The 12,092-nt window shown below is 49.6% G+C and overlaps 1 protein-coding gene across 2 annotated transcripts; it reads right to left on the bottom strand.

Moving 5' to 3' along the window:
• Positions 1 to 2,216: 2,216 nt before the first annotated feature.
• On the bottom strand, positions 2,217 to 10,127 carry COMMD4 (COMM domain containing 4). 2 transcript variants are annotated; one of them, XM_063652798.1, is made up of 8 exons: positions 9,959 to 10,044; positions 7,924 to 7,995; positions 7,638 to 7,703; positions 7,373 to 7,412; positions 6,954 to 7,073; positions 6,721 to 6,801; positions 6,188 to 6,364; positions 2,217 to 5,233 (listed from the first exon to the last, which is right to left on the bottom strand). In XM_063652798.1, the coding sequence occupies exons 1-8, from the start codon at positions 9,959 to 9,961 to the stop codon at positions 5,091 to 5,093; spliced, it is 702 nt and encodes a 233-aa protein (XP_063508868.1). In that variant the 5' UTR covers positions 9,962 to 10,044; the 3' UTR covers positions 2,217 to 5,090. The 2 variants fall into 2 exon arrangements, with proteins under 2 accessions (XP_063508868.1, XP_054306039.1); XM_054450064.2 differs by lacking the exon at positions 2,217 to 5,233 and adding an exon at positions 5,793 to 6,101 and having other exon boundaries at positions 9,959 to 10,127.
• Positions 10,128 to 12,092: the final 1,965 nt, after the last annotated feature.

The following is a 12,092-nucleotide window of genomic DNA, read 5'->3' as shown; positions in this document are numbered from 1 at the left end:
CCACTACACCCAGCTAATTTTTTTGTATTTTGTTTCACTGTGTTGGCCGGGATGGTCTCAATCTCCTGACCTCATGATCTGCCCACCTTGGCCTCCCAAAGTGCTGGGATTACAGGCGTGAGCCACCGCGCCTGGCTGGATTATATCTTTTTAATAATTTTAAATCTAGATGAAACCACCTTCCCTCTCCCACCCACTTCATCCCCTTCTTTTTTTTATCTTCATGATACCTTTCTGAAGAGTCTCAGCCAGTTGTCCTTTGAGATAGATGCTGTATCACATTCTCAATTTGTCTGAATGTATCCTCAGGGTGTCACTGATATTGTCACAGAGATTGTTCCTCTATCTGTGGTTCATCCTGCATGCTGGGAATTAGATCTAAAGGCTTGATTATATAAATATTCAGGGATACTTCCTAGGTGCTCCTCCGTACTTCGTTGTTTTTTGTTTTGTTTTGTTTTGTTTGAGATGGAGTCTTGCTCTGTCACCCAGACTGGAGTGCAGTGGCATGATCTTGGCTCACTGCAACCTCTGCCTTCCGGGTTCAAGTGATTCTCTTGCCTCAGCCTCTTGAGTAGCTGAGACTACAGGCATATGCCACCACTCCCAGCTAATTTTTGTATTTTTAGTAGAGACGGGGTTTCACCATGTTGGCCAGGCTGGTCTCAAACTCCTGACCTCAGGTGATCCACCCGCCTCGGCCTCCCAAAGTGCTGGGATTACAGGGATGAGCCACTGCGCCTGGCTACTGCTCTGTACTTTGAATTGCATCATATCAGGAGGCACCCAATATCTCATTGTCCCACTTCAGTGGGAGCTGAAATTGATCAAGACTGGGGCTGTGGCAGCCAGACCTCTGCATTAGAAAACATATGCTTCATACCTTGTGACCATCAAATAATCTATGGAGTAATTTCTTTGTTGTTCTCTTGTTTAAATAAAGGTATAATTTACATACAGTAAAATTTACCCCTTTCAGACTGCAATATTTGACAAATACATAGTCATGTAACTGCCACCCCAATCAAGAGATACCACATATTGAAGCATTATTCCCAAGATGTGGAAACAACCGATACATGGATTTTTAAAAATGTGATATATAATAGGCTGGGCATGGTGGCTCATGCATGTAATCTCAGCCCTTTGGGAGGCCAAGACAGGAGGATCGCTTGAGCCCACGAGTTCAAGACCAGCCTGGTCAACATAGGGAGATTCCATCTCTATATTAAAAAAGAATTAGCATAGCGGTATGCATCTGTAGTCCTAGCTACTCCAGAGGCTGTGGCTGGAGGACTGCTTGAGCCTGGGAGTCAGAGGCTACAGTGAACTGTGATCATGCCACTGCACTCTAGCCTGGATGACAGAGTGAGACCTTATCCCCATCCCTGCCCCCCCTAAAAAAAATGTGGTATACAATGGAATATTATTCAGCCTTTAAAAAAAGGAAATACTGCCACATGCAACAACACGGGTAACCTCGAAGACATTGCACTAAATAAATTGGTCACAGAAGGACAAATACTTAGGCTGGACACAGTGGCTCACGCTTATAATCCCAACACTTCGGGAGGCCGAGGCAGGTGGATCATGAGGTCCGGAGATCGAGATCATCCTGGCCAACATGGTGAAACCCCGTCTCTAATAAAAATACAAAAATTATCCAGGTGTGGTGGCGGGCACCTGTAGTCCCAGCTACTTGGGAGGCTGAGGCAGGAGAATTGCTTGAACCCAGGAAGCGGAGGTTGCAGTGAGCCGAGATCACGCCACTGCACTCCAGCCTGGCGACACAGCGAGACTCTGTCTCATAAAACAAACAAGCAAAAAAACCCCAGAAAGACAAATATTTCATGGTTCCACTTATATCAGGTATCTAAATAGTTAAACACATAGAAGCAGCTAGTAGAATGGTGGTTGCCAGGAGCTGCCGGGAAGGAGGAAATGGGTAGTTGCTATTCAATGAATATAAAGTTTTGGGTTTTTGGCCAGGCGCAGTGGCTGACGCCTGAAATCCCAACACTATGGGAGGACGAGGGGGCAGTGAATCACTTGAGGCCAGGAGTTCAAGACCAGCCTGGCCAACATGGTGAAATCCCATCTTTACTAAAAATACAAAAATTCGCTTTGAGATCCCGTCTCAAAAGAAAATAAAGTTTTAGGTTTTTATTGTTGTTGTTTTTGAGACACGTCTCACTCTGTTGCCCAGGCTAGAGTACGATGGCGCAATCTTGGCTCACTGCAGCCTCGACCTCCCAGTAGCTGGGATTACAGGCGGGGGCCACCACGCCTAATTTTTTGTACTTTTAGTAGAGACAGGGTTTTACCACGTTGCCAAGACTAGTCTCGAACTCCTGACCTCAAGCGATCCACCCGCCTTGGCCTCCCAGAGTACTGGGATTACAGGTGTGAGCCACTGTGTCCAGCCTCAAAGTGATTTTCTAATTGTCATTCTTAATATATTTGATAGAATCCATCTGTCAAGTATAGCTTTACCTCATTGACCAGGGCTATTTGGTTATCTTGACTAAAAAGACAGGATAACCTCTTTTTTATTTTTTTTGAGACAGGATCTCACTCTGTCACTCAAGGCTGGAGTGCAGTGGTATGATCATGGTTCACTGCAACCTCGAACTCCTGGGCTCAGGTGATCCTCCAACGTCAGCCTCCTGAGTAGCTGGGACAATGGTGCATACCACCACACCTGACTAATTTTTGTATTTTTTTTTGTAGAGATGGGGTTTTGCCATGTTGCCAAGGATAGTCTCCTTGTGATTTTTTTTATCACTTTATTCCCAGTTTTAATTTTTGTTTCTTCTTGCCCAACTGTGGCTAGTTGAACATTTTTTAGAATACCAGTTTGACTTATCTATAGTTTTATTTTTAATTGACAAATAATAATTGTTTACATTTGTGGGGTACAGTGTGATGTTTTGTTACATGTATATATTGTGGAATGATCAAATTGGCTGGGCATGGTGGCTCATGCCTGTAATCCCAGCACTGTGGGAGGCCGAGGCAGACGGATCACCTGAGGTCAGAAGTTTAAAACCAGCCTGGCCAACATAGTGAAACCCTGTCTCTACAAAAAGATACAAAAAATTAGCCAGGGGTGGTGGTGCACGCCTGTAGTCCCAGCTACTACAGAGGCTGAGGCAGAAGAATCACTTGAACTCTGGAGGCAGAGGTTGCAGTGAGCCAAGATCACACCACTGCACTCCAGCCTAGGCAACAGAGTGAGACTCCATCTCAAGAAAAAACAAAAAAACACAAAAAAAATCAAATCAGGCTAATTAGGATATCCATTACCTCAAATATTTATTTCTTTGTGATGAGAACATTTAAAACCATCTTTTAGCTATTTTGAAGTATACATCATTATTAACTGGTCACTACGCTATGCAATAAATCACCAGAATTTACTCCTCCTAACTAGAACTTTGTACCTTTTGACCAGTGTCTCCCCTTTCCCCCACAACCCACCCTCTCTCTCCTCCAGCCTCTGCTAACCACCATTCTACTGTCGACTTCTATGAATTTAACTTTTTTTTTCTTTTTCTTTGAGACAGGGTCTCACTCTGTCACCCAGGCTGGAGTGCAGGGTTCACTGCAGCCTTGACCTCCCTGGCTCAAGCAATCCTCCCACCTCAACCTCCCGAGTAGCTGGAACTACAGGCATGTGCCACTGCACCCGGCTAATTTTTTTTACTTTTTGTAGAGACAGGTTTGCCATGTTGCCCAGCCTGGTCTCGAACTCCTGGGCTTAAGCGATCCTCCCACCTTGGCTTCCCAAAGTGCTGGGATTACAGGCGTGAGCCACTGCCCCAGGCCTTTTTTTCAACTCCAGGCGTGAGGTGATGCGGTATTTGTCTCTCTGTGCCTGGCTTATTTCACTTAGCATCATGTCGTCTAGGTTCATCCAAGTCACAAATGACAGAACCTTCTGCTTTTTAAGGGCTGAAAAATATTCCAATGTGTATATATACATTTTTTTTTTCTTTTTTTGAGACAGGGTCTCAGCTCTGTTACCCAGGCTGGAGTGCAGAGGTATGATCACAGCTCACTGCAGCCTCAAACCCCTGGGCTCAAGCGATTGATCCTCCTGCCTCAGCCTTCTGAGTAGCTGAGACTATAAGCACGCACCGCCATGATCGGCTAATTTTTAATTTTTTTGTAGAGACTGAGTCTCCCTGTGTTGCTCAGGCCAGTTGCAAGGTCTAAAGCAATCGTCCTGCCTCTCAAAGTGCTGGGATTACAGGCATGAGCCACTGCACCAGGCCTTTAGTGATTATTTTTTTGAATACTTTTTCCATTCCACTCTCTTCCTCCTTACCTTCTGAGACTCTAATCATGGATGTCAGCACTTTTGTATAGTTCTACAGATCTGTGATGATCAGTTTTGTGTCAACCTGACTGGCCCATGGGGTCCAGATTCCAGGACTTTCTCTGCTGTGTGGAGCCTCAGGTCCTGAGGATCCCAGCCAGGCTAGGCTGCCTTCTCTCCATCGCTCAGTCTTTTTGTTTGTTTTATATGTAACATCCAGGGTTGTTAACTGTACTTAGTGGGAGGAATAGGGAGAACACCTACTTCATTTTTCCAGAAGCAGAAGTCAGGAGTGGAGTCAGTACTTATCTCTTGATGTTCAAATTGTCCCATCTTTGGCCAATGGAACAAGCCATTATTCTTTGATAGGTTCCTTACACCAAAAGATATTCCAGGTGAGTCCTCCTTGTACCCTCCATGTACTCTGGCATCAGCCTTTTCTACAAGGAGCCCTGGCTGGTCTGCGCCAGTCCTGGGAGCCCATCTGCCTTAGTCTTCTCGAGCTGCTATAACAATGTCACAGGCCAGTGGCTTACACCATAGAGATTTCTTTCTCACAGTTGTGGAGGCTGGGAAGTTCAAGATCAAGGTGTCAGCAGACGCAGTTCCTGTTGACAGCCCTCTTCCTGGCCTTGTAGACAGCCACCTCGTGTGCTCACATGGCCCTCATCTGGTGTGCACATGTGGACAGAGGCATATGAATTCTGGAGGAACATGAACATTCAGTCCATAACACCGTTCCTCTTGCCAATGACTGATTCAGGCATGGTCACTTCTCTCTTCGTAAAGATGGCAGTGGCTGGGCGCAGTGGCTTACGCCTGTAATCCCAGCACTTTGGGAGGGCAAGGTGGGTGGATCACCTGAGGTCAGGAGTTCGAGACTAGCCTGACCAACATGAAGAAACCTTGTCTCTACCAAAAAAAAAAAAAAAAAAAATTAGCCAGGAGTGGTGGGGCATGCCTGTAATCCCACCTACTCGGGAGGCTGAGGCAGAAGAATCCCTTGAACCCAGGAGGCAAAGGTTGTGGTGAGCCAAGATCGCGCCACTGTACCATCTCAAAATAAATAAATAAATAACAAGATGGCAGTGAAACCTGGGCAAGAGGAGCGAAACTCCGTCTCTAAATAAATAAATAAATAAATAGAAGATGGCAGTCAAAACAAGGGCAATCTCCTTTCTGTACAAGGGGCATTTGTCTTTGGGGTCACCTACTTGCTGCTAGCCTGAGGACATGGCCAGGGGGCAAAGACAGCAGAGCCAAGAGCATCCCAGATCTGGGAGAGAGAACCCTGATTTTCCTCTCACTAGACAAGCAGATGCATTTTGGTCCTCAGTTGGCCTCACTGTGACCTCCCTCGATCAGCAACTGAGAAAAGAAAATGAGTGATGGACCAGGCAGGCCCGTATGCCACTTTTGTTTCTCTCACAAAAACCCTTGATCTGAACCCAAACAGAACCCCCTGCACACATTCCTTTATAGTTCTGTTTATTTTTCCTGCTCATGAAAACAGCCAACAATTGCCTTTCAAGGGAAGGGAAGGTAATGCTGGGAAAGGTCCTCAGGAGCCCTGAGCCGAGTTCTTAAGAGACAAGTGAGGCAGCTGGGGATCTGGGAGGCCAGAGTCCAGGCCAGGGCCTCAGCATCCTAGAACCAGGGCTGCCTCCCAAAGAGCAGTTCAGAGGGTGTGACTCCATACGGGCAGGGCGGCTCCACACAGGCCTGCAACACCCTTCTCCTCAGCCCAGGGAGCTCATCAGGGTCTGGGCCTGCTTCAGTTCTGCAGAGGGAAGAGGTGGGCAGGCGGGAGGCAGTCAGGCAGATCTGGGAGAGCCTCTTACCCGTTGAGGAATAGCTGAGCCTCACCTGCGAGGAGGACCTGGAACTTGTCTGCTGAGAGGGACATGGCAACAGGCTGGGCTGGGGTCCCTGGGGCAGCTGCCACCTCCAGCCGCAGGTGCACCATGGGCTCTTCCACGGACCGCAGCAGGCTGGAGCTCAGGGTGTAGTCCACCCGCCAGCCCACACCTGCCAACCTATTCACTGTGAGATGGGGTGGGTGGCTCTCAGGATCAAAGCAGACGAGACAAGTGGCCCTCAGCCGACACCCTGGCTCAGCTCTCAACCTTTTAAGGCTATGTGGCCTCTAAGAAGCTCCCATCTTGCTGACCCAGGCTCAGAACAGGGCAGTGCCCGATAATAAGTTTGGATCACCCACAGCAGACCTCAGTGACAAGAAACCTTGGGGGGAGTCAGGAGACCCAGGGCCAGGTCCCAGCTCTACGGCTGCTAGTAACCATGTGACCATGGTTAAGTCGTCTCCCTGGACTCTCCATGCACTTTGCGTGCTGCGTGCACCTTCTAGAATGAGCCCGGACCCTGGCTGGCCTCATACTTACTGCGTAGGCTGCAGATCCGCAAGTGCTTCTGCAAGGGGCTTTGCTTCTCCTCATAACAGCGGCACAGGCTGGCCGCGTGCTCTGGGGGTAGAATGGAGTAGCTCTGGAGGTAGCAGGTGGGAGCTGAGCTTGGGCTCCTGGCCCAAACAGGGCAGGGTACACCTCAGGGTCCGTCCCCCTCTCTAGCAGCCCTTGGCCCACAGGCTGCCCAGCTGCCCACCCACAACCCGTACCTTTGGGCAGCCCCAGCTGCTGCAGTTCACTGGACAAGGATTCGCCATCGACACTGTGCTTGGCCGCACTGGAGAGGATGAAACTCAGCACTGCCACTGTGGCCTTCACATCACCTGACTCTGAGGGACCCGTATATGGGACAGGGGGTGTCACTGTGGGCCCAGCCACCTCCCTTTTGCCCTATTAACTTCAGCTCAAAGTCCCCAGGCCTCCTGGAGCCACAGGCACTGCTACTGCTCCACCAGGAGCTGGCAGAGGACAAGAAGGTGGGACTGTCAGTCTTTCTTTCCCTCATGCTCCTCCACTACGGAAGGTAAGTTAAGGATGCTGCTGGGAGGGGTAGGGGGCCCCTCTGTACCAGGTACCAGGCCAAGTTCGCAGGGTTGCCTGGGGCCTGTAGACTCAGCAAGGTACTCACCAAACTTGGCGTCAGCCGTGAGCTTCAGGATCTTCTCATACTAAGGGGAAAGGAGACCTTCAGGGGGTGCCAGGCCCCTGCTCACCAGCCCCTCACCCCTAGCCTGGATCCTGCGATAAGGAACAGACAAGCTGGAAAGAAGGAAGGGAGGTGCCCAGAGAGGTTGAGAGGCTGGTTCACCTGTCTCCCCGGGTCTAGTGCACAGTTTCAGGGCAGTGGGGGTCATAAGGTCATGGGACAATGGGGTGCTGGGTCTTGTACTCACATCAATTCCCTGTCCCAGCAGCTCCTTTAGTACCTGGCTGCAGAGCAGCCGCAACTTCACAGAGGACTGGAAGGGAAGTCCTTACATCAGCCAGGCTGGCAAACCTCACCCCTCCTTCCTGGGGACAGGCTCAGAGCAGGCCAGCCACTGATCAAGGTCACAAAGCATGGTAGCACAGGCTGAGAGCACTGAGGGCCTAACCCCAGAGAAACCTCACCATCCTCTACACCCACAATCCCCAGCCCAACACCCCTCCTCCACCCAGACTAGACCCTGTGCACTCAACCATCTTGGCCAGCGTGCTGATTTCTGCCAAGACCCAGTCGGGACAGTCCAGATCACCACAGAACCGGAACCTCTGCAAGGGAGGGAGGCAGGTAATCAGGCTGGAGGAAGGCCTGAGGTGTGGCCAAGATCCGTGTGTCTCCCACACTGCTGCCCACCAGGGACCCCTGGTCCCCGACATAGATGGATACCCTCTGGCCTCTTGTTCTCCCCTATCACCAGGCTTTTGAGTAAACTCTCTCCCTGACCCACCCTGCCACCAAACCCTGCTCTGAGGTCTACTCCAGGCATTCATCTGCTCAGCAAACATCAATTGAGTGCCTTCTCTGTGCTAGCTCCCAACCTAAGTGCTGGGGGTACAGCAGGGAATAAAACAAGGTCCTGTGCCTAACAGAGACGAGTGACCTCTCTCCCCTCTTCCCCATACCCACACAAGTCCAGCCACTCCGGCTTCCCTGCTGCTGCTCGGGGACACCAGCCTTGCTCCTGCCTCCATGCCTGCTGCACTCTCTGGATGGCTTGCTATCCTTTTTTTTTTTTTTTTTTTTTTTTGAGACAGTTTCACTCTTGTTCCCCAGGCTGGAGTGCAATGGCGTGACCTTGGCCCACCGCAAACTCCGCTTCCCAGGTTCAAATGATTCTCCTGCCTCAGCCTCCCAAGTAGCTGGGATTACAGGCATGTGCCACCACACCCGGCAAATTTTGTATTTTTAGTAGAGACAGGGTTTCACCATGTTAGCCAGGCTGGTCTCGAACTCCTGACCTCAGGTGATCCGCCCCCCTCAGCCTCTCAAAGTGCTGGTATTACAGGCCTGAGCCACGGCGCCTGGCCAGTGGCTTGCTATCCTTTAAGTGACACATCAGAGCAGCCCTTCTTTTTTAAAAAAATAAAAAAATAAGACAGAGTCTCCCTCTGTTGCCCAGGCTGGAGTGCCATGGCCATGCTGGTCTCGAACTCCTGACCTCAGGTGATCCACCCTCTTCACTCTCCCAAAGTGCTAGGATTACAAGCGTGAGCCACTGCACCCGGCCAGAACAGCCCTTCTTGATTATACTTCTTAAAATAGCCCCTCATACAAGGAAATTATGGAGGCAGGTGGATATGTTATCTTGATTGTGGTGATCCAAGAGCCAGGAAGATTTGTTCTTGTCCAGCCTCATCTTCCCTAACCTCCAGATGATACTCTCCCAGCTATGGGAAATGCATTCATTCCTGGGGAGCCATGCTCCCTCTCACCTGAAGTCTCTGCACATGCTGTTCCCTGTCTGAAGACACACGTCTCCCACCCTTGCCTCCCAACCCCTGGTACACAAACTGTACTTCAGCCAGCCAGCTCCTGCCATCCGCCTTTAAGGTTGAAGGCATCCTCAGGGAGCCCCCTCAGCACTACACACAAGGCGCAGTTAGGTCTCTGCCCCTGGAGCCTTAACTATGACTCCAGTTCAAGCCTCCGATTTCCCCTTCCCTTGGCAGCTCAAGTCCTCCCAGTGCCTAGTACACTTCATGGTATAGACTAGGCGCTTAGAACCTACGGATGGATGGATGGATGGATGGATGGATAAGTCTCAACCCCCAAACTACTACTTTCTGGCTCTGGAAAGAGCGGAGGGGCTTCCTAACAGTGTGCAAGAGCGATACTGATTCTAAGCACCTTCTTGAACAAACCCCCACAGCAGGGCTGGGGAAGGGGGTATCCTTGGGAGGTCCTCTTGGGGATGGGGAAGACCTGAAAGGACTCCCAGCTCCAGACAAGCCCTAGTCTGCCCCGGGAGGCAGGGGCCCTTCCTTCCGCCAGGGAAGCACCGGGACTCTAAGCCGGCCGGCCTGCGCTGTCTTACCCGCCCCCTACCCCCGCCCCTCTCCGTCTCGGGAGCGGGAGAGCGGTGGACTTTTCCCTACCAGACCCGCAGCCCTCACGCCGCACACACTGTGTTTGCGGAGAGGCCAGTACAACCTCCCCCAGTTTCCGGAGCCACTGGCGCCCCCTCATTCCCGCTCCAGCAGCCCAAGCCTGGCTTAGCCCCTGGTGCCTCACCATCGCGCCAAGAAACCAGGACCCCGGAATTTCTTTTTCCGGTCCGCAGGGTCAGCTGAGTCGACGATCACGTGACTTGGACTAACGTCCTCTGGGAGGGCGGGGCCTGATTGAGTGAGGCTGGGAGCGGCCGGCAGCCCGCTGGAGGTGCCGGAGGCGAAATGCTGGCGTCTCCTCCTCCGTCTCCCAGAATCCTTCCCTGGAAAAAACTGGCGCCAACCGCAGGTTTAACTGAGGACCGAATTAAGACATTAGGAAAGACAGTGGAAGTTATTTCATTTGTTTAACTTAAGGGGGTAGGATCCCGGGAGCCAGGGGGATTCAGGTCGTTGCCATGTTTTCCACTGTTAAGCGAATAGCATTATACACAGCTGCAGGCTGTGGCAAACGACATATGTTTAAAACTTGAAATATACTACATATACAGAAAATTGTACCTATTATAAAGCTTAATAAGTTTTCATCAACTGTACACCTCACATAACCAGCACCCAGGTAAGGAAATAAACCAGATAACTCCTTCAAGTGCATGGGTATTTTATTTCATTTTGATGAATCGTCTAGCCTAGCAAAAAGGGCTGTCATAATTAACTTGCTCAGGAAAACTCCCTACAGCTTCAACATCAATAGATGCTTATCTTAATTTTTGCCAATCTGATGGGGAAGAAAAATCGGTTGCTTAGATTGCAGTGGTAGTCTGATTACTGGTAGCTCTGAGCTAATGGGTTGTCTAGAACAACTAAGTTTCCGATGTTGACTTGAAGAGGCAAAAACAAAAAGACAAAACAACAACAAAAATACATTAGAGAATAGACTAATAACCAGAGACGAAATTAAATACAGTCGTCCTTTGGTAACCTCAGGATGTTGGTTCCAGGACCCCAGAGATACCAAAATTCACAGATACTCAAGTCCCTGATATAATATGGCATAGTATTTGCAAATAACCTGTGCACATCCTTCCGTATACTTTAAATCATCTCTATATTACTATAATACCTAATACAACGTAAATGCTTTGTAAATAGCTGTTATAAAGTTTTGAATTTTTTTTTGAGACGGAGTCTTGCTCTGTCGCCCAGGCTGGAGTGCAGTGGCGTGATCTCCACTCGCTGCCAGCCCCGCCTTCCGGGTTCACGCCATTCTCCTGCCTCAGCCTCCTGAGTAGCTGGGATTACAGGCGCCCGCCGCTGCACCCGGCCTGTGTTTTTTTTATTGTTTTACTTTTTCCAAATATTTTCGATGCACAGTTGGTTAAATCCAAGGATCCAGAACCCCAGGATACAGAGGGCTGACCGTAGTTTGAGCTCTCTCCTCAGTTCCATGCCTATCCCATGCAACAGGTGCAGCTGGTTTTATTGTTGCAGGCTTTCAGATTTTCAAAAGACAGAGCCCATGACAATTAAAGTGCACTATAAAATAGAAATGTAAAGTGTCCCAATTCATGGTAAAATGGAGCTAATTTCTGAAGAGTTATTTTACAAATCATAACCACTAGCCTGTTGAAAACAACAGTACCTTAAGTTACTAGACTATCCTATACCATGTCAAAAAAATTTTTTAAGAACATAAGACCTTTAATCATAGCACTTTGGTAGGCCAAGGCCGGTGGATCACTTGAGCCCAGGAGTTCTTGACCAGCTTGCGCAACATAGAGAGACCCCAGTCTCTGCAAAAAATTACCTGCTTGTCCTGGTGCACATGTGTTGTCCCAGCTACCTAAGAGGCTGAGGTCAGAGGATCTCTTGAGCCTGGGAGGTGGAGGCTGCAGTGAACCATGATGGCACCACTGTACTCCATCCATCCTGAGCAACAGAAGGAGACCATCTCAAAAAAATAAATAAAATAAATAAAGAAATAAATAAAGGCTGGGCGCGGTGGCTTATGCCTGTAATCCTAGCACTTTGGGAGGCCGAGGCAGGCAGATCACCTGAGGTCAGGAGTTCGAGAGCAGTGGCCTGGCTAACATGGCAAAACCCCGTCTCTACTGAAAAAAAAAAAAAATAGCAGGATGTGGTAGTGGGTGCCTGTAATCCCAGCCAGTCAGGAGGCTGAGGCACAAGAATTGCTTGAACCCAGGAGGTGGAGGTTGCAGTGAGCTGAGATTGCACCACTGCATTTCAGTCAGCTTGGG

Source organism: Pongo pygmaeus, chromosome 16 (assembly GCF_028885625.2).
Source record: "Pongo pygmaeus isolate AG05252 chromosome 16, NHGRI_mPonPyg2-v2.0_pri, whole genome shotgun sequence".
Lineage (NCBI taxonomy): Eukaryota > Metazoa > Chordata > Mammalia > Primates > Hominidae > Pongo > Pongo pygmaeus.
The sequence above is the reverse complement of the archived record's forward strand: the minus strand, read 5'-3'. Positions and strand labels throughout refer to the sequence as shown.

Excerpts from the sequence above, each read along its gene's own strand:
- COMMD4 (XM_063652798.1), bottom strand. Across the intron at positions 7,074-7,372 it reads CACGGCTGACGCCAAGTTTG|AGTCAGGTGATGTGAAGGCC; the intron begins GTGAGTACCTTG and ends CGGGTCCCTCAG. Across the intron at positions 6,365-6,720 it reads GCGGATCTGCAGCCTACGCA|TGAATAGGTTGGCAGGTGTG; the intron begins GTAAGTATGAGG and ends CCCATCTCACAG.